This window comes from Oncorhynchus kisutch, linkage group LG17 (genome assembly GCF_002021735.2).
Source record: "Oncorhynchus kisutch isolate 150728-3 linkage group LG17, Okis_V2, whole genome shotgun sequence".
Taxonomy (NCBI): Eukaryota; Metazoa; Chordata; class Actinopteri; order Salmoniformes; family Salmonidae; genus Oncorhynchus; species Oncorhynchus kisutch.
In genome coordinates, this window is record NC_034190.2 from 55,849,392 (window position 1) to 55,875,873 (window position 26,482).

A 26,482-nucleotide genomic window follows, 5' to 3' on the forward strand; every position below is an offset into this window, starting at 1 on the left:
AGAGAATAAGAGAGAAAGGGGAGAGAGAAAGACAGAAAATGAGGGAAAGGGGACAGAGAGAGAGAGAGAGAGAGAGAGACAGAGAGAGAGACAGAGAGAGAGACAGAGAGAGAGAGAGAGGAGCCACTTTATCCAAGTTTCTATTCTAATCTAGACCATCAGCAACAGCTCCCCTGTGGTCGTGACTATATAAGAGCCCCACGTTGTCTTGCATTCTCAACAACAAAAGAAACAAAGGCACAAACACAAACAAGCTAAAACTAGCTGGTTCTTAAAAGACCCTGGGTATCTTTCTACAGCAAGGCAGGTTCGGTACAAAAGTGAAAAACGAGGTAACAGAGAGAAAATAATCTATCATTCTCTATCATTCTTTCTCTCCCTCTACACACCAGATCTGTGTTCCAATTCTATTTGAAATTACACTGAGTGTACAAAACATTAAGAACACCTGCTCTGTCCATGACATACAGTATACTGACCAGGTGAACCCAAGTAAAAGCTATGATCCCTTTTTGAGATCCCTTATTGATGTCAATGTTAAATCCACTTCAATTAGTGTAGATGAAGGGGAGGAGAAAGGTTTAAGAAGGATTTTTAAGACTTGAGACAATTGAGACATGGATTGTGTATGTGTGCCATTCAGAGGGTGAATGGACAAGACAAAACATTTAATTGCCTTTGAACAGAGTATGGTAGTAGGTGCCAGTCGCACCGGTTTGTGTCAAGAACTGCAACGCTTCTGTTTTTTTCTCTCGCTCTTAACAGTTTCCTGTGTGTATCAAGTGTGGTCCACCACCCAAAGGGCATCCAGACAACTTGACACAACTGTGGGAAGCATTGGAGTCAACATGGGCCAGCATCCCTGTGGAACGCTTTCGACACCTTGTAGAGTCCACGACGAATTGAGGCTGTTGTGAGGGCTAATGTTCGGTATACTCAGTGTTCGGTATATTTTCAATACTGGATCTGTGCTTGATTCAGTACGCCTGTCGCAAAGGAACCAATAGAAAAGTCTCAAAAGTGTTTTATTTAGCCTCCTTGCACTCCAGGTAGAAAACAAATCGTTTTTTTTAAAACTCAGGTCTGCTCTCCTTACACTGATTATAACATAGAGAGGAAGTTATAAATCCAGTCTGTTAAAACCCTATTGTAAATGAAACCCCAGTGGGACAGGGACTGTAAAAACAGAGAGGAGGCCGACAGCAACGTAAACACACACCGGCTCCAGTCTGTAATCACCCAAACGGATCACCCTCACCGCTCATTCCAGACCAGTCCCAATCAAAGCATTTCCTGTCCGTCCCACTGGCCTGATATCCAATCAGCTCCAATCAGCCTGATTATTTGGGGCACCACTGGATTCTCAATGCACTGGGCAGACACAGGCTAGAGCAAGGTTTCCCAAACTTGGTCCTGGGGCCCTCCCTGGGTGCACGTTTTCATTTTTGCCCGAGCATTACACAGCTGATTCAAATCTTCAAAGCTTGGCGATGAGTTGGATTTTTGAATCAGATGTGTAGTGCTTCGACCAAAACTAAAATATGAACCCAGGGGGGGCTCCAGCACCAAGTTTGGGAAACACTGGGCTAGAGGAAGGCTCGTATGAGGACAACTACACTACACTACTACACTACCCATGATGCCACAGGTAATATGGCGACCATGATTGTTGATGTAAATCCACAATATGTACTACATTTAATTTACATGTATGTGTAGCAATTAACATCATTGCACTTGAACTGTGTGGGTGTGAATAATGTGCATCCAATGATAGATAGGAAGGATCAAATGACAGGTGTGATGCTTTTTCTTGGAACATCTCAATCAGGATCATTGAACGAGCCATTAAAAATCCTGGATTCGAATCAAACGCGGCACATGGACGCGAGTCAATAGGGTGAATTAGTGATATGAGTTATACTGGTACAGTATGCAGTAGGAAAACACAGGTAACACTGATCAACAACCATGTCATGTTGATCCACTAAATAGGTCACCTGCAAGAATGTCAACTGGTAAACAAACCAAAAATGACAAAGTCCCTTACATGTACAGTAACAACAAACAAATGAATACCTTTGGGAAAAAGCCACTGAGTGACTAGACCTGTTTCCTAGCTTAGAGTCAATGAAAGCTGTTTTTGTTTTGTGGCTTTCTCTTGAAGGGGCCTGAGATACTGTAATCTCCTGTCTCTGCGTTTGTCACGTTCTGACCTTTATTTCCTTTGTTTTGTATTTATTTAGTATGGTCAGGGCGTGAGTTGGGTGGGCAGTCTATGTTTGTTTTTCTATGATTTGGGTATTTCTATGTTTCGGCCTAGTATGGTTCTCAATCAGAGGCAGGTGTCATTAGTTGTCTCTGATTGAGAATCATACTTAGGTAGCCTGGGTTGCACTGTTTGTTTGTGGGTGATTGTCTATGTTGTAGCTTCACGGTCGTCATTTGTTTATTGTTTTGTATACAGTGTCAGTACTTGCTTTATTAAAGATTTACCATGGACACTTACGACGCCGCATTTTGGTCCGATCCTTCTCGCCTCTCCTCTTCAGATGAAGAGGAGGACGCCCGTGACAGAATCACCCACCAACCAAGGACCAAGCGGCGTGGTAAACAGCAGCGACGACAGCAGCAGCAACAGCAAAAACAGCGGCCAGCATCACAGGACTCCTGGACATGGGAGGAGATTCTAGACGGGAAAGGACCCTGGGCACAGGCTGGGGAATATCGCCGCCCCAAAGCAGAGCTGGAGGCAGCGAAAGCTGAGCGGCGGCGATATGAGGAGGCAGCACGGCAGTGCGACAGGTACGAGAGGCAGCCCCAAAAATGTTTTGGGGGGAGGCAGACGAGGTGTGGTAGTAAGCCAGGTAGCAGACCTGAACTCACTCCTCGTGCTTATTATAAGCAGCGCATTACTGGTCAGGCACCGTGTTATGCGGTTAAGCGCACGGTGTCGCCAGTGCGTGCCCATAGCCCGGTGCGCTATAGGGCAGCCCCCCGAAAGTGCCGTGAGAGTGTGGGCATCGAGCCAGGGCGTATGGTGCCTGCTCAGCGGGTCTGGTCGCCGGTACGCAGTTTTGGTCCAGGTTATCCTGCGCCGGCTCTGCGTGCTGTGTCTCCGGGGCGCTGGGAGGGTGCAGTGCGTCCTCTGCCTGCGCTCCGCTCGTGCCGGGCGAATGTGGGAGTGGAGCCTAAGGGAGAGGTGCGTGTAGTAAGCACTAGATCTCCCGTGCTTACCCACAGCCCGGTTCAACCTGTGCCTGCACTCTGGAGGGTCCGGGCTAGAGTAGTTGTCCAGCCTGGGGAAGTGGTGCCAAGGTTGCGCACCAGAGCTCCAGTGCTCCCCCACAGCCCGGTCCTTCAGGTGCCTCCTAACACCAAGCCTCCTGAAGGTCTCCCCAGCCTGGTGGTTCCTGTGGCAGCCCCACGCACCAGGCTGTCTCTCTGTCGCCTCCCCGCTGCCGGAGCCTCCCGCCTGTCCGGAGCCTCCCGCCTGTCCGGCGCCGCTGCCGGAGTCTCCCGCCTGTCCGGCGCCTCCCGCCTGTCCGGCGCCGCTGCCGGAGCCTCCCGCCTGTCCGGAGCCTCCCGCCTGTCCGGCGCTGCTGCCGGAGTCTCCCGCCTGTCCGGCGCTGCTGCCGGAGTCTCCCGCCTGTCCGGCGCTGCTGCCGGAGTCTCCCGCCTGTCCGGCGCCGCTGCCGGAGTCTCCCGCCTGTCCGGCGCCGCTGCCGGAGTCTCCCGCCTGTCCGGCGCCGCTGCCGGAGTCTCCCGCCTGTCCGGCGCCGCTGCCGGAGTCTCCCGCCTGTCCGGCGCCTCCCGCCTGTCCGGCGCCGCTGCCTCCCGCCTGTCCGGAGTCTCCCGCCTGTCCGGCGCTGCTGCCGGAGTCTCCCGCCTGTCCGGCGCTGCTGCCGGAGTCTGAGGCGCCAGAGCCCCTCAGCCCAGAGGCGCCAGAGCTTCTGCCCCTCTGTCCAGAGCTTCCACCACTCTGTCCAGAGCTTCCGCCCCTCTGTCCAGAGCTTCCGCCCCTCTGTCCAGTGGGGTCATTGAGAGGGGTGGTCATGGTTAGAAAGCCACGGAGGCGGACAATAAGGCGGACAAAGACAAAGGTTAAGTGGGGTCCGCGTCCCGCGCCAGAGCCGCCACCGCGGACAGACGCCCCACCCAGACCCTCCCCTATAGGTCAAGGTTTTGTATTTATTTAGTATGGTCAGGGCGTGAGTTGGGTGGGCAGTCTATGTTTGTTTTTCTATGATTTGGGTATTTCTATGTTTCGGCCTAGTATGGTTCTCAATCAGAGGCAGGTGTCATTAGTTGTCTCTGATTGAGAATCATACTTAGGTAGCCTGGGTTGCACTGTTTGTTTGTGGGTGATTGTCTATGTTGGTGCTTCACGGTCGTCATTTGTTTATTGTTTTGTATACAGTGTCAGTACTTGCTTTATTAAAGATTACCATGGACACTTACGACGCCGCATTTTGGTCCGATCCTTCTCGCCTCTCCTCTTCAGATGAAGAGGAGGACGCCCGTGACAGCGTTGAAGGGTGCTACTTAGACACAACAAGAAGCCCTGGACACAGTCACAAAGGCGACTCTGTACTAGACTCCACATTTTGTCCACAGACGTAGGACACAACATTGATGGGCCATCAAAAGTAACCCACATTAAGGGCAGAACAACTGTTTTGGATCATTCCCCATCCTTTTAAAATAGGCCATTAGGCATACTATATGTGCTTGAATTTGCCAATGAAGGTCAGGAAAATAAAGGCCATTATATGACAACAACATATACTCCCAAAATCACCAAAAACTGGAGATGCAATAAACAAAAGAAAACAAGGTGATGACTAAAGGGGTCCTGGCTCATATTGCCACATAACTACATAGGAGCCATTATCACGAGCCCATCCTCCCCAATTCAGGTGCCACCAACCTCCTGTGATGGGTTGGAATAATGGCTAATTGTTTAGCTAGCTAGCTACATGTCTAAACAAAAGACTCCACAGATGATTACATGACCCCTTCTAGTTAGCCAGGTGTGTCTGGAGGTGATTTACGGCCATATTTTGTATAATAATTATAAAATATTGTATCTGTATATTTGTATCTGGAATTTGTCTTTCAGCATCAGTAGACTGACTCTCCTCCACCAGTCATACAAGGAGAATGGTCTAATGCCTCTCATCAAAAAGAGAGTCGGCCCAAGCGAGCCCAGGTCACACCTGAAGCATGAGGACTTGCAGTGAGTTGTGAACTTCGTCAACAACTATGCAGAGGATAAGGCAACAGTATTACCAGGACGCCACCCAAGACACAAACACTTTGGTGGAAAGCTGCTGCCATCTCATGTGACAAAAGCAGCAGTGTGGCGTCTCCACAAGGAATCGATGACAACACTTGAAATGTAAAGCATGAACAACACGTTTTCATTATTTCATTTACCTCCAACATGATTGGCACTACTTTAATTGATCTCACATTATTTGTGTATTTTTCACAGGTACATGTAGTCAGGCTGTCTTCCTTCAGGAATCTGTGGAGAAATTGCTGGTGTGGTCAAGGACAGCACTGTGACCGGGGGTCAACATCCCACAACAGGTTGGACTGCAGAATGGTATGGTGCTGGTAGAAAATGTTATGTCTGGCAACAAAACATGACTGCGTACATCAGGCCGCAACCACAGATCAAGTAGTACCAGCACTTCAGGTGAATATCATTTTCACTGCATTGTATGAGGTTATTCTTATTATCTATACTTGGGAGGTGAATTGATGTTATGCAAGGTTGTAATGTCTTCTACATTTTTTGGGGTCTATTTTCCTGTTTTACAGCTTCAATGCTCTAGAGCCTGGTGTTGTTGTCTGTCACGACTTCCGCCAAAGTCGGCCCCTCTCCTTGTTCGGGCGGCGTTCGACGTCACCGGCTTTCTAGCCATTGCCACTCCATTTTTCATTTATCCATTTGTTTTGTCTTGTTCCCTGCACACCTGGTTTTCATTCCCCAATCACACTACATGTATTTATTCCTCTGTTCCCCCTCATGTCCTTTTGTTTTGTGTTACGTGTCTATGTTGATGCGTTTTACTGGTATGCGTTTATTCCGTGTTTTATTTCACGAGGTATGTTATTGTGTTTATACAATATTATTGTGACCGTTTGCGCGTTTGCACTTTTGCATTGGCTGGAGGTTTTGACGCAGTGGCGTCCGTCTGTTGGTTTCTCCTGCCTTAATAAAGTGTGCGCCTGTTCACAACTCTCTGCTCTCCTGCACCTGACTCCGCTCCCAGTACGCACGCCATTGACATTGTCGCCAAGGAGCATTCGGACTCAGTCAGGACCAGGTTTCAGCTGCTGCGCAACGCTGACGTCCTTCCTCCCATAGATGGTCTGCCTGTACAAGCACCACTTGGACTGGACACAACTAGACAAACCTATTTTTTTTAGAAGATCAGGGAGTTTTGCACATCACAATCTCCCTACCATCAATTACACATCTCTAGCCATAGCCACAGAAAAACGATTTAGTTAGAATTGGTCCGTAGTTGCATTAGTCAGTTTTTTGTCCAAAATATTGAGTCATTGAAACTGAAACAGTGCATCCCGAATGGTTGAAGGCAGCAAACAATGTACCAGGCCAGCTGTGATTTACAACCTGATAGCAATATTTGCTGTACTACCAAGAAATGTATTGTTGAATTTTATTAATCATGCATTGAGCTGTATCCATCTATTATACCAACAATGCCTTACTCTACGCCATGGAATTTTTTGTCAACTATAACTTATTTTTAAAACCTCTTATAAACTTGGTTTTGTAGCATAAACAGGCAATTTGATATGTATGACTGATATTATGATTGTCTTTTTGTTTCATATTATATTATATTGTTTCATTTGAAAGTAGTTCAAACGCTCTCTGTAACACTTTAAAGTACAGTAGGTGCTGATTGACATATGACCAGTCTGACCGACAATAGTGCCGAACAGTTTACAAGCAACCAATGTGTGTCCAGTGATGTCGTCAGGCAAAAGCATGTAGTCAACACGGTAGACCTTGTGCTTCTGCACTGAGCAACCAATAAGCTGCTAAATCTATCCTTCAACCCCTCATTATACGCAGTCAATCAAGACTTAAAAGAAAATACAAACTTACTAGAAAAGGTGGAGAGGGGCTCCCCACCTCCCACCCTCCTTAGCTCTCTCTCTCTCTCCCTCTCGCTCTCTCTGTGTGTAGGCAAGTGCTAATTGATGAGTAGTTGGAACCTTGTTATGTTTTGTTTAAACACCAAGGCTTTGCCTCAGTATCAACAAAGCCTGGAAGATCTAAACACTGCCATATGTCAACCAAGACGTTCTAACTCTGGCTGTGAGTACTCTGCTCCCCTCCCTCCCGTCCAAACCGCAGGTTGACGTTTATTGTCATGAATCTTGCCCTGGAGGCAGAACTGAGCGATTTCCACAAGATGGGCCAGCTGCAAAGTCAAAATTGGCTATATTGTAAAAATTCATGAACACAAAAGTGTAAGGTTAGAGTTAGGCATTACGGTCAGCTGTGTGTTTAAGGTTAGGATTAAGGTTAGGGTGTCATGCCCTGACCTTAGTTATCTTTGTTTTCTTTATTATTTTGGTTAGGTCAGGGTGTGACGAGGGTGGTATGTGTTTTTTGTCTTCTCTAGGGTTTTTGTATATATATGGGGTTTTGGTATGTCTAGGTAAATGTAGGTCTATGGTGGCCTGAATTGGTTCCCAATCAGAGGCAGCTGTTTATCGTTGCCTCTGATTGGGGATCCTATTTAGGTTGGGCCCTGAGCTCCCAACATCCTAGTTAGACACAAATCTAACAACACCTTCAAATACTGTAAAACCTCACAACACCAAGTCTGCTGGAGGAAGTTTGTGTGCACTTGGCCTATGCCCTCCAAGGAGCGAATGGGTTTGAGACAAGTAAGTGAAACCCATTTCGGTAACAACAAATCTACACTTTACCTTACCTGGAGTAGGTCACACAGCTATGGGTTTTGGGAACTACCTAAGAACTACACAATAAATAAGCAGTTAGGGCAACCTTTCGGCTGGCATTATTGGTGTTTAACAAACGTATTGAATGTTTCTAGAAGAGAACTACAGCGTGGATGACCCCCAACGGGGTAGTTGCACTGAATCAGTATCATTCCTTTGTTTGTGCTTTCCAAACTTCGCTAATAGATATTTGAATGCTTATGTTAAGTCACCTAGTCACCACAAAGAGAATGTCTCTTGACCATAATGGAGGTATAACCTTTAGGATGAACCTTGGACCGGACTACTCACCTGGCTTGGTGACCGAAACTCCTGGTTATTGTCATTCATGTACATGTTGTCACCATCAAACTGTGAACAGAAAAAGAAAAAACAAACATTTTGTGAATAATAAGCAAGATAGCGGTCCTCCAGAGTGGTGCAGCGGTCTAAGGTACTGCGTCGCAGTGCTAGAGGCGTCACTACAGACCCAGGTTCCATCCCATTCTGTGTCACAACCGGCCCGTGATCGGGAGTCCCATAGGGTGTCGCACAATTGGCCCAGCATTCGGTCGTCAGTTGAACGTTGTGTTGAGAAGCGCGGTTTAGGTGGGTCGTGTTTCCGAATACGCATGACTCGACCTTTGCCTCCCACGGTACAGCGATGAGACAAGATTGAAATTGGGAATAAAAAAGGGGGTAAAAAATGATTTTATAAATAAGCAAAGAGAAGTACTGATGGCTCTACGGGAGGCAAGGAGCCTAATGACTTTGTCACATTCACTAAACCTCGTTGCGGTGGCTTCGGTAATTACTGTTCGTCAGTGGGGCGGTAATTAGTTGAGCCGAGTGACAAGCGTTGGGCTTTCCCTGTGGGGTTGTTCATACCGTGTGTGTGTGTGTGCGTACACTGTCTGTGTGCGTGCATGTCCGAGTGCTGTTGAAGTTAGGTGATCCATGTCTCTCACAGGTAGGTAATAAGGAGTGTTCTAGTCATGGAGAGAACACTTCCTGCAGATGCCAAAACACTGCTAAGTATGTTTTAATAAAGGATTAATACACAAGGGGGTGTGATTCATTGTGGTTTTAGAACTGCTGTGCTCATACAGTACGTATGAGACAAAGCCAAGGCTTCGCACGCCTCTTGGCCTATCAGATTGCATGGCAGAATGTTATGATATGGCCCTAAATACCTAAAACTGGGTTTAACTACAGTATGTTGCTATGGTTAGCTTAACTGACTGGTCAATACTTAACAACCCCTGGGAAAGATACTCAGAGGCCCGTTTAAGGGCTCTGGGCCAGATATATCAAGCGTCTCAGATTAGGAGTGCTGATTTGGGATCAGTTTAGCATTTTTGTTCAAAATTAATAATATTACATTGACAGGGAGGACCTGATCCTAGATCAGTACTACTATTAAGTTGGAATCGTCCTGCCTATCTGAGGAAAGATTGATGGTAGTGTGCTCAATCACAATAGGCAGTGGTGGAAAAAGTACCCAATAGTCATACTTGTCTCAGCCTCCAGTATTTATGCTGCAGTAGTTTGTGTCGGGGGGCTAGGGTCAGTTTGTTATATCTGGAGTACTTCTCCTGTCCTATTTGGTGTCCTGTGTGAATCTAAGTGTGCGTTCTCTAATTCTCTCCTTCTCTCTTTCTTTCTCTCTCTCGGAGGACCTGAGCCCTAGGACCATGCCCCAGGACCATGCCCCAGGACTACCTGACATGATGACTCCTTGCTGTCCCCAGTCCACCTGGCCGTACTGCTGCTCCAGTTTCAACTGTTCTGCCTTATTATTATTCGACCATGCTGGACATTTATGAACATTTGAACATCTTGGCCATGTTCTGTTATAATCTCCACCCGGCACAGCCAGAAGAGGACTGGCCACCCCACATAGCCTGGTTCCTCTCTAGGTTTCTTCCTAGGTTTTGACCTTTCTAGGGAGTTTTTCCTAGCCACCGTGCTTCTACACCTGCATTGCTTGCTGTTTGGGGTTTTAGGCTGGGTTTCTGTACAGCACTTAAAGATATCAGCTGATGTACGAAGGGCTATATAAATACATTTGATTTGATTTTGATTTGACTTGAGTAAATGTAAAGATAACTTAATAGAAAATGACTCAAGTAGAAGTAAAAATCTACTTGAGTAAAAATCTAAAAGTATTTGGTTTAAAATATACTTAAGTATAAAAAGTAAATGTAATTGCTAAAATATACTTCAGTATCAAAAGTGAAATTCTAAATCAATTTAAATTCCTTATATCAAGCAAAGTAGATGGCACCATTTCAATGTTTTTTTTTTTAAGGACAGTCAGTGGGACACTCCAACATTCAGACATAATTTACAAACAAAGCATGTGTGTTTAGAAAGTCCGCCAGATCAGAGGCAGTAGCGATGACCAGGGATGTTCTGTGATAAGTGTGTGAATTGGACAATTTAAGCATTCAAAATGTAATGAGTACTTTGGGTGTCAAGGAAAATGTATGGAGTAAAAAGTACAATATTTTCACAAGGAATGTAATGAAGCAAAAGTAGTTCAAAATATAAATAGTAAAGTACAGATACCCCAAAAAACTACTTAAGTAGTACTTTAAAGTATGTTTACTTAAGTACTTTACACCAGTGACGATAGTCATCTAAAGACTCATCTTTTAAGAATAGGGAAAGTTCACAAAGCCCAAACTGAGAACACTACAAAATAATAAGATGGTAGCAATTGTGATGGTGAAAAAAGTGTTATTGCCCAACAGAAGGGAATGTAAATATATTCCCTGTGCAACCTTGGACTCTCCATAGCACTCAGCTCTGTAGTGAAGCGGTTTGATAAAACTTGACAGTGACCTCACCGCCCATCGGGTAATACAGAAAGTTCATAAACACATATCAACGCCAGCTCTCAAACTGCTGTGGAAGTGCTGAAAGACATGAAGAAGAGCCAATGTTTTCTTGTTTATTGACAAAAGTAATTCTTTGCATAGCGCATATCACCTAGCTCTGTGTAAAATGGAACAGACAGACCGCAATGAAAACATGATCAAACTAGACAGCATTCCATTTCAAATTCCAGAGATGTGGAGATACATGGCGATTCGGTGTGTGGTATTTTCCGAGCCAGAAGACATGGACTGAAGGTTTACTACCTAGATAAACAGAAGAAAAATATCAGGGAACACAAATGGGCCACTACAATTAGCTAAGAAATTATGTCCTGAAAGCACTAATGGATACAATTCCTGAGGGCGAACGAAAACACCCACAATGGAAGACATTAAAAACTATTTCATAAGAGGGGAGAGTGGTAGATAAAGAGAGAGAGAGATGTGATAGATACAGTGCCTTCAGAAAGTATTCACACCCCTTGACTTTTTCCACATTTTGTTGTGTTACAGCCTGAATTTCAATTGATTACATTTAGATTTTTTTTCACTGGCCTACACACAATATCCCATAATGTCCAAGTGGAATTAATAAAAATAGGAAAATATGAAATGTCTTCATTCAATAAGTATTCAACCCCATTTGTTATGGCAAGCCTAAACATGTTCAGGATTAAAAATGTGTGTAACAAGTCACAAGTTGCATGGACTCACTCTGTGTGCAATAATAGTGTTTAACATGATTTTTTAATGAATACCTCATCTCTGTAGCCCACACAGACAATTATCTGTAAGGTCTCTACAGATTCAAACACAAAGATCAGGGAGGTTTTTCAATGCCTCACAAAGAAGGGCACCTAATGGTTGATGGGTAAAAACACAAAAAGCAGACATTGAATATCCTTTGAGCGTGGTGAAGTTATTAATTACATTTTGGATGGGGTTTCAATATACCCAGTCACTACAAAGATACAGGCGTCCTTCCTAACTCAGTTACCGGAGAGGAAGGAAACCGCTCAGGAATTTCACCATGTGGTCAATGATGACTTTAAAACATTTACATAGTTTTCTCCCATCACAGCCATTAAACTAAGGATGGATCAAGAAAATTGTAGTTACTCCACAATGCTAACCTAATTGACAGAGTGAAAAGAAGGTAGCCTGTACAGAATTTTTTTTTCTCTCTAAAACATTCATCCTGTTTGCAACAAGAAATGTGGCAAAGCAATTCACTTTTTTTGTTCTGAATACAAAGTGATATGTTTGGGGTAAATCCAATATAACACATTATTGAGTACCACTCTCCATATTTTCCACCATAGTGGTGGCTGCATCATGTTATGTATATGCTTATAATCGTTAAGGCATGGGGAGTTTTTCAGGATTGTCACGACTTCTACCGAAGACGTTGCCTCTCCTTGTTCACTCCGTTTGACTCTCCTGCGCATGACTTCCCTGCCACCTATACACACGACTCTTGACAGAATCTCTGACCATAAAAATATGAAGTCAGCAGGAGAGGACATGCTCATGGAGGTGAAGGAATGCGTCCGGGAACAAGCGGAGGAGATTGACTGTTTGAGCGCCGTCATGGATCGCATTGTCAAGAATATGGACCGCTGGGAGAGACAGGGAGTTTCTCTCCAGCGCCTCCACCACCACAACCGGGATCTCCCCTGAACGCTTTTTCCCCTCCTGAACCGAACAAGATCCATTTACCCCTACCCACGGGATACAAATGAGATACTGCCGGCTGCCATGGTTTCCTCCTTAAACTGAACTTGTATCTGGCCACGGTCTCCCCAGTACCATCGGACCGTGAGAAGAGTTGCGCCCTCGTCTCATGCCTCACCGGGAAAGCCCTGGAGTGGGCCAGCGCTGTGTGTAAAGAGGAGGATGCGCCGTTGGACCATTTTGAGGAGTTCACCCGCCATTTCCGGATAGTATTCGATCATCCACCCGAAGGCAAAACGGTGGGTGAGCGCCTCTATCATCTGAGGCAGGAGACGAGGAGTGCACAGGAGTTTGCTTTGGAGTTTAGGACCTTGGCTGCCGGCGCTGGATGGAGCGACAGGGCCCTGATTGACCATTACCGTTGTAGTCTAAGCGAGGATGTCCGTCGGGAGCTGGCCTGTAGAGACACCAACCTCACCTTCGACCAGCTGGTGGACATGTCCATCAGGCTGGACAACATGCTGGCTACTCGTGGATGTCTAGATCGGGGTCTGGTTGTTCCATCCTCCCGCACCCTCTCTCCCGAACCTATGGAATTGGGAGGGCTGGTGCGCAGGGAGACCGGAGGGGGTTTCCGCTCGATCACCATCTATGGTCGCAGAGAGCACACTGCTGGTCGGTGCCGGGTTGGGTCCTCTGGGAATAGAGAAGGCAGGCAGGGCACTCTGGCATCACCCCAGGTGAGTAGGCACCATTCTCATCCAAGGCCCTCTGTTGCACTAATGTTTGTCTCTGTCACTTTTCCGGATTTTTCCCTGCATTCCCAGTATAAGGTGCTAGTAGATTCAGGCGCGGCTGGGAATTTTTAGTTTAGGGATCCCTATTGTTTCTGTGGATATGCCTTTCCCTATTCATGCCTTAGATAGTCGACCATTAGGGTCAGGGTTTATCAGGGAGGTCATCGCACCTTTGTGTATGATAACGCAGGAGGGTCACAAGGAGAAGATTAGTCTTTCCCTTATTGATTCTCCTACGTATTCTGTGGTGCTAGGCCTACCCTGGTTAGCTTGTCATAACCCCACTGTTTCTTGGCCACAGAGGGCTCTCACGGGGTGGACGCGAGAGTGCTCAGGTAGGTGTCTAGGGGTTTCCGTTGGTGCTACTATGGTGGAAAGTCCAGGCCAGGTCTCCACCGTGCGTTTTCCCCCCGAATATGCCAATTTGGCTCTCGCCTTCTGTACCACTCCATCGACGGGGGGATTGTGCGATAGATCTCCTGGTAGACGTTGCATATCCCAGGAGTCACGTGTATCCCCTGTCGCAAGCGGAGACGGTGGCTATGGAGACGTATGTCTCTGAATCCCTGCGTCAGGGGTACATTCAGCAATCCATTTCACCCGTCTCTTCGAGTTTCTTTTTTGTGAAAAAGAAGGATGGAGTGCGTACAATCTGGTGCGTATTCGGAAGGGTGATGAGTGGAAGACGGCATTTTTGCACCACCTCAGGTCATTATGAGTACCTTGTCATGCCATATGGGTTGATGAATGCTCCATCACTTCCAATCATTTGTAGATGAGCTCTTCAGGGACCTGTACGGGCAGGGTGTAGTGGTGTATATCGATGATATTCTGATATACTCCGCTACACGCACCGAGCATGTGTCCCTGGTGCGCAGGGTGCTTGGTCGCCTGTTGGAGCATGATCTATATGTCAAGGCTGAGAAATGCTTGTTCTTCCAACAATCCATCTCCTTCCTAGGGCATCGGATTTCCACTTCAGGAGTGGAAATGGAGAGTGACCCATTGCAGCCGTGCGTAATTGGCCGACTCCAACCACGGTAAAGGAAGTGCAGTGTTTTTTTGCGTTTGCCAATTACTACCGGAGGTTTATCCGGGGTTTTAGTCAGGTTGCTGCTCCCATTACCTCACTGCTAAAGGGGGGCCCGGTGCACTTGCAGTGGTCGGCTGAGGCGAACAGGGCTTTTGGACACCTGAAGACTCTGTTTACCTCGGTGCCTGTGTTGGCTCATCCGGATCCCTCTTTGCCATTCATAGTGGAGGTGGACGCATCCGAAGCTGGGATAGGAGCAGTGCTCGCTCAGCAATCGGGTACGCCACTGAAGCGTACCCGATTGTACGCCTCTCCCCCAGAGTGTCCAGCTGTCCCCGGCCGATTGATCTATTGGGCTCACACGTCACCCTCCTCTGGTCATCCTGGGATAGGTCGGACGATGCGCTGTCTTGATGGAAGGTACTGGTGGCCCACTTTAGCTAAGGACGTGAGGATTTATGTTTCCTCCTGCTCGGTGTGCGCCCAGTGCAAGGCTCCTAGACACCTGCCCAGAGGTAAGCTACAACGTTTACCCGTTCCTCAACGGCTGTGGTCGCACCTGTCGGTGGATTTTTTGACTGATTTTCCACCTTCACAGGGTTACACCACGATCATGGTCGTTGTGGATCGGTTTTCGAAGTCCTGTCATCTCCTCCCTTTGCCCGGTCTCCCTACGGCCTTAAAAACAGCAGAGGCCCTGTTTACACACGTTTTCCGGGCACTATGGGGTGCCTGACGATATAGTGTCTGATTGAGGTCCCCAGTTCACATCAAGGGTCTGGAAGGCGTTCATGGAACGTCTGGGGATCTCGGTTAGTCTTACCTCAGGTTTTCACTCCGAGAGTTAACCAGGGTGTGGGTAGGTTTCTGTGGTCTTATTGCCAGGACCGGCCCGGGAGAGTGGGCGAAGAACTCGCTACGTCACTCCTCCACTAACCTTACTCCTTTTCAATGTGTATTTGGGTATCAGCCGTTTCTGGGTCCTTGGCATCAGAGTCAGACCGAGGCTCCTGCGGTGGACAATTGGTTTTGGTGCGCTGAGGAAACCTGGGAGGCAGCCCACGTCCACCTTCAGGGCGCCAGAAAATTGGCGCAGACCGTCGCCGCATTAAGGCCCTGGTGTTCGCACCAGGGGACAGGGTCTGGTTCTCGACCTGAATCCTGCCCCTCCGCCTGCTCTGCCGGAAGCTGGGTCCGCGGTTTGTGGGGCCGTTTAAAGTCCTGAGGAGAGTGAACGAGGTATGTTATAGGTTACAACTGCCCACTAATTACCGTATTAACCCCTCGTTCCATGTGTCTCTCCTCAGGCCGGTGGGGCTGGCCCGCTCCAGGAGGCTGAAGTGCCTGATGTTCCTCCGCCTCCTCTAGACATCGAGGGGGTACCGGCGTACTCTGTTCGATCCATTTTGGATTCTAGAAGTTGGGCGAGGGGCCTTCAGTACCTCGTGGACTGGGAGGGGTACGGGCCGGAGGAGAGATGCTTGGTTCCGTTGGAGCACGTGTTAGATCCTTCCATGTTAAAAGAATTCCACCGTCTCCATCCGGATCGCCCTGCACCTCGCCCTCCGGGTCTTCCAGAGGCCGCTGCTGGAGCCGCGTGTCAGGGGCGTGGTGCTGTCACGACTGCCTCTCCTTGTTCGGGCGGTGCTTGGCGGTCAAAGTCACCGGTCTTCTAGCCATCATTGATCCATTTTTTATTTTATTTTGTCTTGTCTTCCCACACACACACCTGTTTTCAATCCCATTCATTACCTGTTGTGTATTTAACCCTCTGTTTCCCCTCATGTCTTTGTCAGAGATTGTTTATTGTCAGTGTTGTGTTTATTGTATAGGTGCGCGACGGGTCCTCGTACCCATGTTTGTTTATATTCATTTCTTATTAGTGTTATGGAGCATGTTACGTGGACATTCATTAAAAGACTCCATTTTACACTCCGTTTGACTCTCCTGCGCCTGACTTCCCTGCCACCTATACACACGACTCTGACAAGGATAAAAAATAAACTGACTGGAGCTAAGTACTGGCAAAGTCCTGGAGGAAAATTTAGTTCAGTCTGCTTTCCACCAAACACTGGGAGATTAATTCACCTTTCAGCAGGACAATAACCTAAAACACAAGGCCAAATCTACACTGGAGTTGCTTACCAAGAAGACAGTGAATGTTCCTGAGTGGCCGAGTTATAGTATTGACTTAAATCTGCTTGAAAATCTATGGCAAGACCTGAAAATGGTTGTCTTGCAATGATCAACAACCAATTTGACAGAGCTTGAAGAATTTTGAAAAAAACAATGGGCAAAGGTTTTCACAATCCAGGTGTGGAAAGCTCTTAGAGACTTACCCAGAAAGACTCACAGCTGTAATCGCTACCAATGGAGATTCTAACATGTATTGACCCAGGGGGTTGAATACTTATCTAACTAAGATATATTCATGTTTTATTTGTCTTTTTTTCTTCTTTTTTTTACAAAGTTTTTTTTAAATCCACTTTGAGATGAGAGTATTTTGTGAAGATCGTTGACAGAAAATGACACTGTAGATACAGTAGATAGATAGATGAGTTACTACAGACAGAGCGATAGAAAGAGAGCGAGGATGTCATACTGTTTCAGTTGTCATCTAGTCCAAATTCACTGCATGCTATTGAGGAAGAGAATCATCTATTCATAACCATGATCAGATTAGGGGACGTGCTGTACTAGAATGAATGAATGGCGGGAAACAACGCAATTTCACATTAGATGATGCATGTTGATATTTGTAGCTTACTGCATACGTTTTTTTTTACTAAACAGTGTGTTCTAAATAGTACGTTGTTTGATCAGTACACAATATGCAGTTTTAGTAAGTAGTAGGCAACATGGATTTCAGACACGGCCAGGGAGAATGAAAGATACAGAGAAAAGAAGACAGAGAGGGATTCACAATTTACACCAAATTATTGCTAGTAATGACTGGGGAAGGAGCAGTGGCCCGAAGCAATGGTTGGTTAATGATGCATCTCAAGGAAACCTTGTGAGGATCGACTTGCTTATTCTAATAAACATTAATATTCGTCCCTATAGATTCACCACCCAGACACATAAATAAGATGTCTTATTGACACCTCAGTTTCTTGTCTCCAATAATATATTTAACACATTTTAGCATGGCATGAAACACAATCATAATTCATTTTGGTTGTCAAAAGTTTGGACACACCTACTCATTCAAGTTAATATTATAATTTTTTATTTTTTTTTTATTTTTTTATTCTACAATGTAGAATAATAATTATGAAATAACACATATGGAATCATGTAGTAACCAAAAAAGTGTTAAACAAATCAATATATATTTTAGATTCTTCAAAGTAACCACCCTTCCCCTTGATGACAGCTTTGCACACTCTTGGCATTCTCTCAACCAGCTTCATGAGGTAGTCACCTGGAGCACCTTGTTAAAAGTTCATTACATTTATTATTATTATTGAGCCAGTCAGGTAGTATACAGAAGATATCCCTATTTGGTAAAAGACCAAGTATATATTATGGCGAGAACAGTTTAAATGCCAAGCACCTATATTCTGTTCACTTTGAATAGGTATGATATGTTCAGACATTTATCTTGGTGAAATCATTGGCCTATCTCCTTTCAAAATCGCACAACATACATTATGTGTACAATACCTTGATCAATGAGTGGTACGGGGTGATATAATTGTTTCATGAAAGCCTCTCCGGTACATCAACATATGAGTTGAATTTCATCTATCAAAAACCACTGTAGTCGGCAATTACATAAAGAGGTGAGGCTGGAAGAGACTCAGTCTGGTCTCATGTCAGGTCTCATAGTACAGTCAACAAATACAGCAATTTTTAGATCCTTTTACCCTCTTCTTTTGAAAAATGGATACAAAATGTAAGTCTTTATCTGTGTAGTCACAGTCTTGTCTTTTCAACACTGACTTGGGACGATATCTGATGTTCAAATTGAACCGACTACCAATCAACCACCAAAAGGCCCCAATACAACAGAGAAAGGTCAGCCATTTTGTGGTTCAACATGGCTGCACATATATTCCAATGTAAGGCTTTTTCTCTGCTCTTCTAGCTCTCCTTGCGCTGCCTCTCTCCCTTTTAAAATGCCAATTTATCCTCGGCAGAATGCTATCAGCGCAGCCATTACTCCACATTCACTGCAGAAACCTCTCTCTCTCTCTCCTTCTCTCCCACTCTCTCTCCTTCTCTCCCCCCCCCCCCCCCCCCCTCCCGCTCTCTCCCCCTCCCTCTCTCTCTCTCCCTCCCTCTCCAGTGGGCCCCGGCAGTGCTTCCCCATTTCCGGTCTAATTGTGCATTCGGCCTAGACAAGGGGCTCATTAAGCAGTAATTACACACATGTTGTTTTCGGGAAACATCTCAATTTGGATTGCTTTGCATGGTAATTGTTCAGCAGGGACCGCCACTTGCAATGTTTCCCAGTGTGACATGTGGTGGAGAGAAAAAGAGAGAGAGAGAGTGAGGGAGAGCATGTATGAGAGATGGAGTGAGAGAGAAACAGGGAGAGAGATTGCTGTTGGTTGCTGTTATTGCTGTTGGTCCCACCATTTATTTATATATAAATATATATATATATATATATTATATATAAATATATATTTTTATTTTATTTTTCGATACGTATACTTGACAATGTAAGTAATAATGAACTTGCCATGTCAATAAAGTCAATTGAATTGAAGAGAACACCATTGTAAATAGAACCCATATTTATGTTTATTTATTTTCCCTTTTGTAATTTAACTATTTGCACATAATATGACATTTAAAATGTATTTGTAATGAGTGCAATGTTTCCTGTTAATTTTATTGTCTACTTCACTTGCTTTGGCAATGTTAACAAATGCAGGGAGGGAGGGAGGGAGAGACGGGGAGAGAGAGCGAAACGGGGAGGGAGAGCGAGAGAGAGATGGGGAGAAAGAGAGAGAGAGGTAGTCAGAACTAGGTCAGGCCTTACCATCATCGATGAGCATGGAGCTTCAAAAATAATGAACTTCAACTTTAACTATTTGCACATAATATGACATTTAAAATGTCTTTATTCTTTTGGAACTTTTGTGAGTGTAATGTTTATTTCACTTTTCTTTATAATGTACTTTGCTTTGGCAATGTTAACAAACGGAGAGAGGGAGACAGGGAGGGAGAGAGAGGGAGACGGGGAGAAAGAGAGAGCGAAAGGGAGCGAGAGAGAGACAGGGAGAGAGAGACGAGGAGGAAGAGAGAGAGAGAGAAACGGGAAAAGTGAGACGGGGAGAGAGAAATGTGGAGAGAGAGACGGGAGAGAGACAGAGATGGAGAGAGAGAGATGGGAGAGAGACAGAGATGGGGAGAGAGAGACGGGGAGAGAGATAAATGGGGAGAGAGAGACGGGGAGAGAGAGAAATGGGGAGACAGAGACGGGGAGACAGAGAGACGGTGAGAGAGACAGAGACGGGAGAGCGAGAGAGAGACGGGGAGGGAGTGAGAGACGGGGAGAAAGAGAAATGGGGAGAGAGAGTGAAATGGGGAGAGAGCGAGAGAGAGATGGAGAGAAAGAGATGGAACGAACTGGGAAAGAGAGCGAGAGAGATTAGATAGGAGAGAGAGAAGGGGAGAGAGAGAGGAAGTCAGAACTAGGTCAGGCCTTGCCATCATCGATGAGCGTGGAGCTTGAAAAATAATGAACTCAGAGGTGGAAGTAATGTTAACTAGCTTATACATGTAATATTTACAGAGATGTAATGGTCGAACACAATGTTGCTGTCTTCTCATCTTGACTCGCGCGATTGTTCAATGTTATATAATTTCCTCTTGAATATCAACACAACTATCTCATAGACCTGGCTTAAAACTTTATTTACAATCCTTACAAATAGGTGATCTGGGTTTGATTGAGCTCGCCTGGCACAATAGAACCAATAGAGTAGTGGCAAAAGTGCTAACCCTTGGTACTCCAATCAGGCTAAACTAAACGCTCAAAGTATTTGAAGATTTCAAATAGTATTCAAACCCAGGTCTGCTATCCCACCATGACACAAAATAATCAATTCCTGTTGGTGGGCTAGCAAAGCTAGCCAACACAAACACCTTACATAGCCCTACATTACATGACTTCACATTTTACCTTGCAGCATAGGCCTACTGCTAAATGGCAGTACGAAAACAAATAGGCTGATCGATCAGACCACTCAACTGGGTTGTATTTGAGGCACCAATCAGAAAAAGGACTGAGAACTGAAGGCGTTATGGCGACACGTTGAATGTGTTACTGAAATCTCAATCACTGGCGAGGTGGCCTCGGAACCATTAACATTGGTGGCTACAATGTGTCGCAGTTTACCATGGAAGAAGGAAAATATTTTGACAGTGATTTATTTTTTGTCAATTTATATAAGACAATCTATAAAGAGTGAGTGTATGATACTTGTGACTTTAAAAGCTTTTGCCAGTACAGTACACTAACTCTTCAAAAATAATTCTCTCACCGAGCGGAATTAACAAGCACTGCTCAGCCATTCTGTGAAGAACGGGGTGCGGTGGAGGGACTCATGCAATATGCATGTCGGTTTGAGCACTCTACTCCTCCATCTTCCTCTTCTCCCCTTCTTTTCCTGTGCAATTAACTGAAGGTCCTCGCCAGCTTCAACCTGAAACAATTCCTGAAACAATGTGTGACTGAATTTTGAGAGGGCCCAACCTGTCACAAAGAAAATAAATAAATAAATAAAAATGTTTTATTGCACACACACAAAGACACACACACACACATGCACAGACACACACCCACACAGCCGTAAGCCCATAAAGAGTGCAGCCCGTGGCCATGGCGACACGCGCTCTGTTGTCGTTAGATAAGGGGAAACGGGGCCTCTTCCTGGGTCTGACTGCTTGATCCTAACTACACAGACAGAGCTGCACCAGCACTGCTAGGTCAAATCCACCAACAGTGCCTCAAATCCACCTTTTGTTTTCTCCTCTCTACCACACAATTCATTTGCGCATGCAAATATTTATTTCTATACCTAGTACACAGATCTATATTACAGATACATTACATGACCAAAAGAATGTGGAGTTGGTCGCCTCTTTGCTGCTATAACAGCCTCCACTCTTCTGAGAAGGCTTTCCCCTAGACGTTGGAACATTGCTGCTGGGACTTGCTTCCATTCCGCTACAAGAGCATTAGTGAGGTCGGGCACTGATGTTGGGAGATTAGGCCTGGCTCGCAGTTGGCGTTCCAATTCATCCCAAAGGTGTTCGATGGGGTTGAGGTCAGGGCTCTGTGCAGGCTAGTCAAGTTCCTCCACACCGATCTCGACAAACCATTTCTGTATGGACCTAGCTTTGTCATTAGGGCAGTGTCATTCTGAAACAGGAAAGGGCCTTCCCCAAACTGTTGCCACATAATTGGAAGCACAGAATCGTCTAGAATGCCATTTTATGCTGAGGAGCCTAGCCCGAACCATGAAGAACAGCCCCAGACCATTATTCCTCCTTCACCAAACTTTACAGTTGGCACTATACATTCGGGCAGGTAGCGTTCTCTTGGCATCCGCCAAACCCAAATTCATCCATCGGACTGCCAGATGGTGAAGCGAGCATTACACCACTCCAGCCGACGCTTGGCATTGCGCTTGGTGATCTTAGGCTTGTGTGCGGTTGCTCAGCCATGGAAACCCATTTCATGAAGCTCCCAACGAATAGTTGCTGACGTTGCTTCCAGAGGCAGTTTGGAACTGTGTTGCAACCGAAGACAGACCATTTTTACATGCTACACTCTTCAGCACTCAGCAGGCCCGTTCTGTGAGGTTGTGTGGCTTTCCACTTCATGGCTGAGACGTTGTTGCCCCTAGACGTTTCCACTTCACAATAACAGCACTTACAGTTGACCGGGGCAGCTCTAGTAGGGCAGAAATTTGACAAACTGACTTGTTGAAAAGGTGGCATCCTATGACTGTGCCACGTTGAAAGTCACTGAGCTCTTCAGTAAGGCCAGTAAGGCCATTCTACTGCCAATGTTTGTCTATGGAAATTGCATGGCCGTGTGCTCGTGTGCTCGATTATATACACCTGTCAGCAACAGGTGTGGCCACTCATTTTAATGGGTGTCCAAATACTTTTTAAAATATAGTGTATGACTGTCTATAATTAGCACTCCACACGAGTTAGTAGGGCGAGTGTCAAACTGTGTGGCATTATACCCGAATCCCACTACAATTTCAATGAAAAACGGTTTTAGCTAACCTTAGGATCAAACTACTACCAGTAAGCAAGGTTGGCCTAATGCTCCAACAAACTGACTTGAAGACAACAATATTCAACTCTATGACAATAAATACAGAGACTCAAAGAGAATATATTCTGTTGGTAGCATTATTTGGTCGACACATCAATGTAGTGCTAACGCATAAAATAATGTTTTCATTCTAAAATAATGATAATTTAAAGAGCAAAAGAAGGATGACAAACTATGGAGGCATGTTTACACTGCAAATATGTAAAAAGAAAATGGCAGCCAGCTGAGATGGTTGTCATCCATCCACTTGCTGTTGCAGTCGAACCACCACAACACAGCCGAGTTTGAACAATAGAGAGATTGAAAGAGAGATTGAAGAGAAAGGCGCTATGGAATGGGGTTGGGTGGGGTGGCGCTAAATAAGGTCTTGTTTTCACTGTGAGCGCGTACAATAGGATAAAAATCTCCCATTCAAGCAACGCTCACAGGTCAATAGTTGAAAGAAAGATGGAATCAGTTTTGAGAGATGTTTTTTCTTTTTGCCCGATTTGATTTGGCCACTGTGACCATTTTCAACTCCAAGCTTTTCAACTCACTCCCATTATAAAAAATTATAATTTTACAATACTGGTGGATAGAGTTTGGAGTTAAGACAATAGTAGAGAATATGTTCAAAACGGGAAACAAAATTCAAAACTACTGCCATAGTATAACAAAAGGCCTCAACAGCCCACATATGAAATGTAAAATAGCTGTATAATAAATACTGTTTATATTCAGTGAGTTCTTGGTCTATGTTTGCAAGTCTTTTATGTGTGTGAGGGTGCATGCATCCGTGTGTGCTTCTTCGTGAGCTTGAGTGTCTGTTGCTTTGACAGTGTGAACAAGGATGTGTGTATACATGAGAGAAAGTGAACGTGAGTAAAAGAGCCCCTATAAAACATTCCCCTTGAGTCCCCTGGAAAATGTGTTTCACCCAATCTGTCTTTACCCATCCAGCCACTATGGCCTCTGACAGCCCACCTATTAACCTGTGTCGGGGGAAACACTTAGAATTAATGAGCAAAATATAACTAGCCTGCCACTTTAGTCTTAGCATGAACAGGGGATAAGAGGACTTCCTTAGGTTCAACTGTGTTAGCTCATATACTGTAGTGTGGGCTAACCTGTGAACTATCAGAAACCTAAACATGAGCATGCATAGGGTAACAAGTGGAGAGGTAGATAAACACTGAACACAGACACTGAACGCCACACGCAAGCACACATGGACACACACAGACACACACACACACACACACACACACACACACACACACACACACACACACACACACACACACACACACACAGACAGACACATAAAACAAACCATTGGTATATCTACTGCACCCATCCACAGACACACATTCTAATGTAACGGTAAGGTGCAGCCATGGAGGGGGAAGGGGATGGTGTGAGCGGGTGTCTGCCATTTCTTTGTTTGTGTGTGTGTTTGTGGGTGTATGTGTGTGTGCACGTTTGTGTGCGCGTTTACACGTGTGTGTGTGTGCACGCGTGTGTGTATGTGTCAGTGAGGTTTCTCTGGCGGGGTAGAGGATGTACAGCAGAACCCACTTTTAACTGAATCTGGCAAACAGCGATGGGGAGATGAAGGGCAGAGTGAATGTCACATTACCCCAGCTCTTTGCCTCTGCTCGCCGCAACATCAGATAGGGGGGTACGTTAGTTTTTCTCCAGCATATAATTGGTTATCTGAATGCGATCTACTGCTCTCGTGCCTCCCTGCACCATATGAACGTATGAAAGAGAAAAGGAACAGAAAGAAGAGAGGAAAAAAAGCGCAGCTGAAGTTTTGACTGTTCTGGCAGTGACAAAAAGAAATCATTACCAGCAAGGGAAGTGTATCAGTCTATTTACATCTCGGGCTTCTTTTCTCCCTGCATGGTTCCGTGTGAAAACAACTGAGAACAACCACGGGGGAAACATAAGGGATGGTTACAATGACTACTAGAGTGGTTGGAGTCTCGATGAGTACGGAGCAGTGTGTGTGTGCTTTAAATATTATTTCCATATTTACTATCAATGGGAACCCTCTAGAATATAAATAATTGGAGCACAAGAACAATATAAACATACTCTCAGTGCAACTTCCAGTGAGATGTCCTACAAAAATTACCCGGCCGTATAAAACGTCACAAAGATCCTTTGAGAAATCCCTACATGTGTTTATGACCATGATATCCTATTAAATGTATAATAGACAACAAAAGTAGAACATACAAGAAGAGCATATTAGCTAAACTGCTACTTGTTCTCTATGGTAAATAAATAAATGGTGTGTGTACCTGCCCTGCATATAAGTGCCTCTGGGTTTGCTTGTTGGCATGCTAGAGGACCACTAATGTGCTAACTCTAGAGTCTAGGGAGTGTTAATTCATGGATCAAAACCTTCTGAACCTACAAGGGGCTCAGTACCAACCCCTGGGGAACACCCTCTGGGGCTTTAGCATAGAGGTAGGAGGTTAGGGGGGCCTTAGCCATATCTCACCCCAGCAGTGGGCAGTCTTTTCCCAGCTGGGTTGGAGCCTGGGGGTGGGGTACCGTGGAGGAGGTGAACACCTCTTCCACCCGCACCGTACCGGGCCTGTGGTGAGAGAGACAGGAGGTAGAGAGAGAACAGAAGGAGGGGGAGGAAAGGAGAGGGAAGCCCTTTAGATCGGAGTTACAAGCAGGGCATTTTCAAAAGGAATATATCAAGCCCCAAAATATCCTCCACTCTCTCACCGTTCCCTCCCCACGCGTGCAGGGGGAGCCGAGGGGTAATGACATGGGTCTCAAACAGTGGTTCCATACAGTGCCACGCTGCACGGGAAGAATGGAGCTTAATGAGCTGACATCCTCTGCCACCCCCTTACAGCCCTCTTCCCGGTGCCCCCCCAATTCCCAGAAGAGTCGGGTTGAACACTGACACAGAGCCAAGGCTTTGGAGACTAGGGAAGAGCCATGGAGCTCCCAGGCCTCATAGTAGTGGCTGTCTGACCAAACTAGAGAAGTCTATACGGGTTAGGATGAATGATGGAAAAGAGGGATCACTTTGAACTGCAACTAGAGAGGATACATAATCAAACATACATACACAAACACACACACAAAAACTCACACATGAGAACAGACACCTCACTCACAGGCACACACACACACACGCACACGCACACGCACAGGCACACATTCACACACACACACACACACACACACACACACACACACACACACACACACACACACACACACACACACACACACACACACACACACACACACACAACCAAACCCACAAAAACACACATGAGAACAAACACTACACACTCACAGACACACACATAGGCCTACAATCACACACACACAACCACCACACATACACAGACCAACACATTTCATAATGTATGCACACCTCTGAGCACCACACTTACGCACATCTACCAACACAACACTGCTTTACTGTAAAGCAGTTTGGAACACAATTTGTGAAGCCGAGGCACACATACCGAAACCCGGGCCTCAAAACGTGGTGTGGCTGTGGCCTATCACCTTAAAGGACACTGCAAAATAACCAATTGAGGCATTGACAGCTGCCCCATTTCTCGTTTGTCACATGGTTTGTGGGTGAATAAAATGTTAAATAAAGTCTCAGTCTCAGATGCCACCCCCGCACTGGTACTGCTGAGACTCAATGCAAAAGTACTCTGGTGATACAAAGAGAGAGAGAATGCGAGAGACAAGAAAAAACACATGAGGTAAAGAGAGGTGAAACCTTCATAAAACTCATATGGGTTCGCAAACGGTTAAT

General features: G+C 45.6%; 1 protein-coding gene across 4 annotated transcripts in view; it reads right to left on the bottom strand.

Annotated features, from left to right (window-relative positions):
- Positions 1 to 26,482, bottom strand: part of LOC109907949 (thymocyte selection-associated high mobility group box protein TOX) — a 134,204-nt gene that overhangs the window by 44,922 nt on the left and 62,800 nt on the right. For 2 of the 4 annotated variants that reach the window (XM_020506260.2, XM_020506262.2), the window contains 2 exons: positions 25,184 to 25,279; positions 8,308 to 8,367 (listed from right to left, as the gene is read on the bottom strand). In XM_020506260.2, coding sequence (XP_020361849.1) covers positions 8,308 to 8,367; positions 25,184 to 25,279 — 156 coding nt within the window. The remainder of the gene's footprint in view (positions 1 to 8,307; positions 8,368 to 25,183; positions 25,280 to 26,482) is intronic. The other 2 variants (XM_020506263.2, XM_020506264.2) reach the window with 1 other exon arrangement.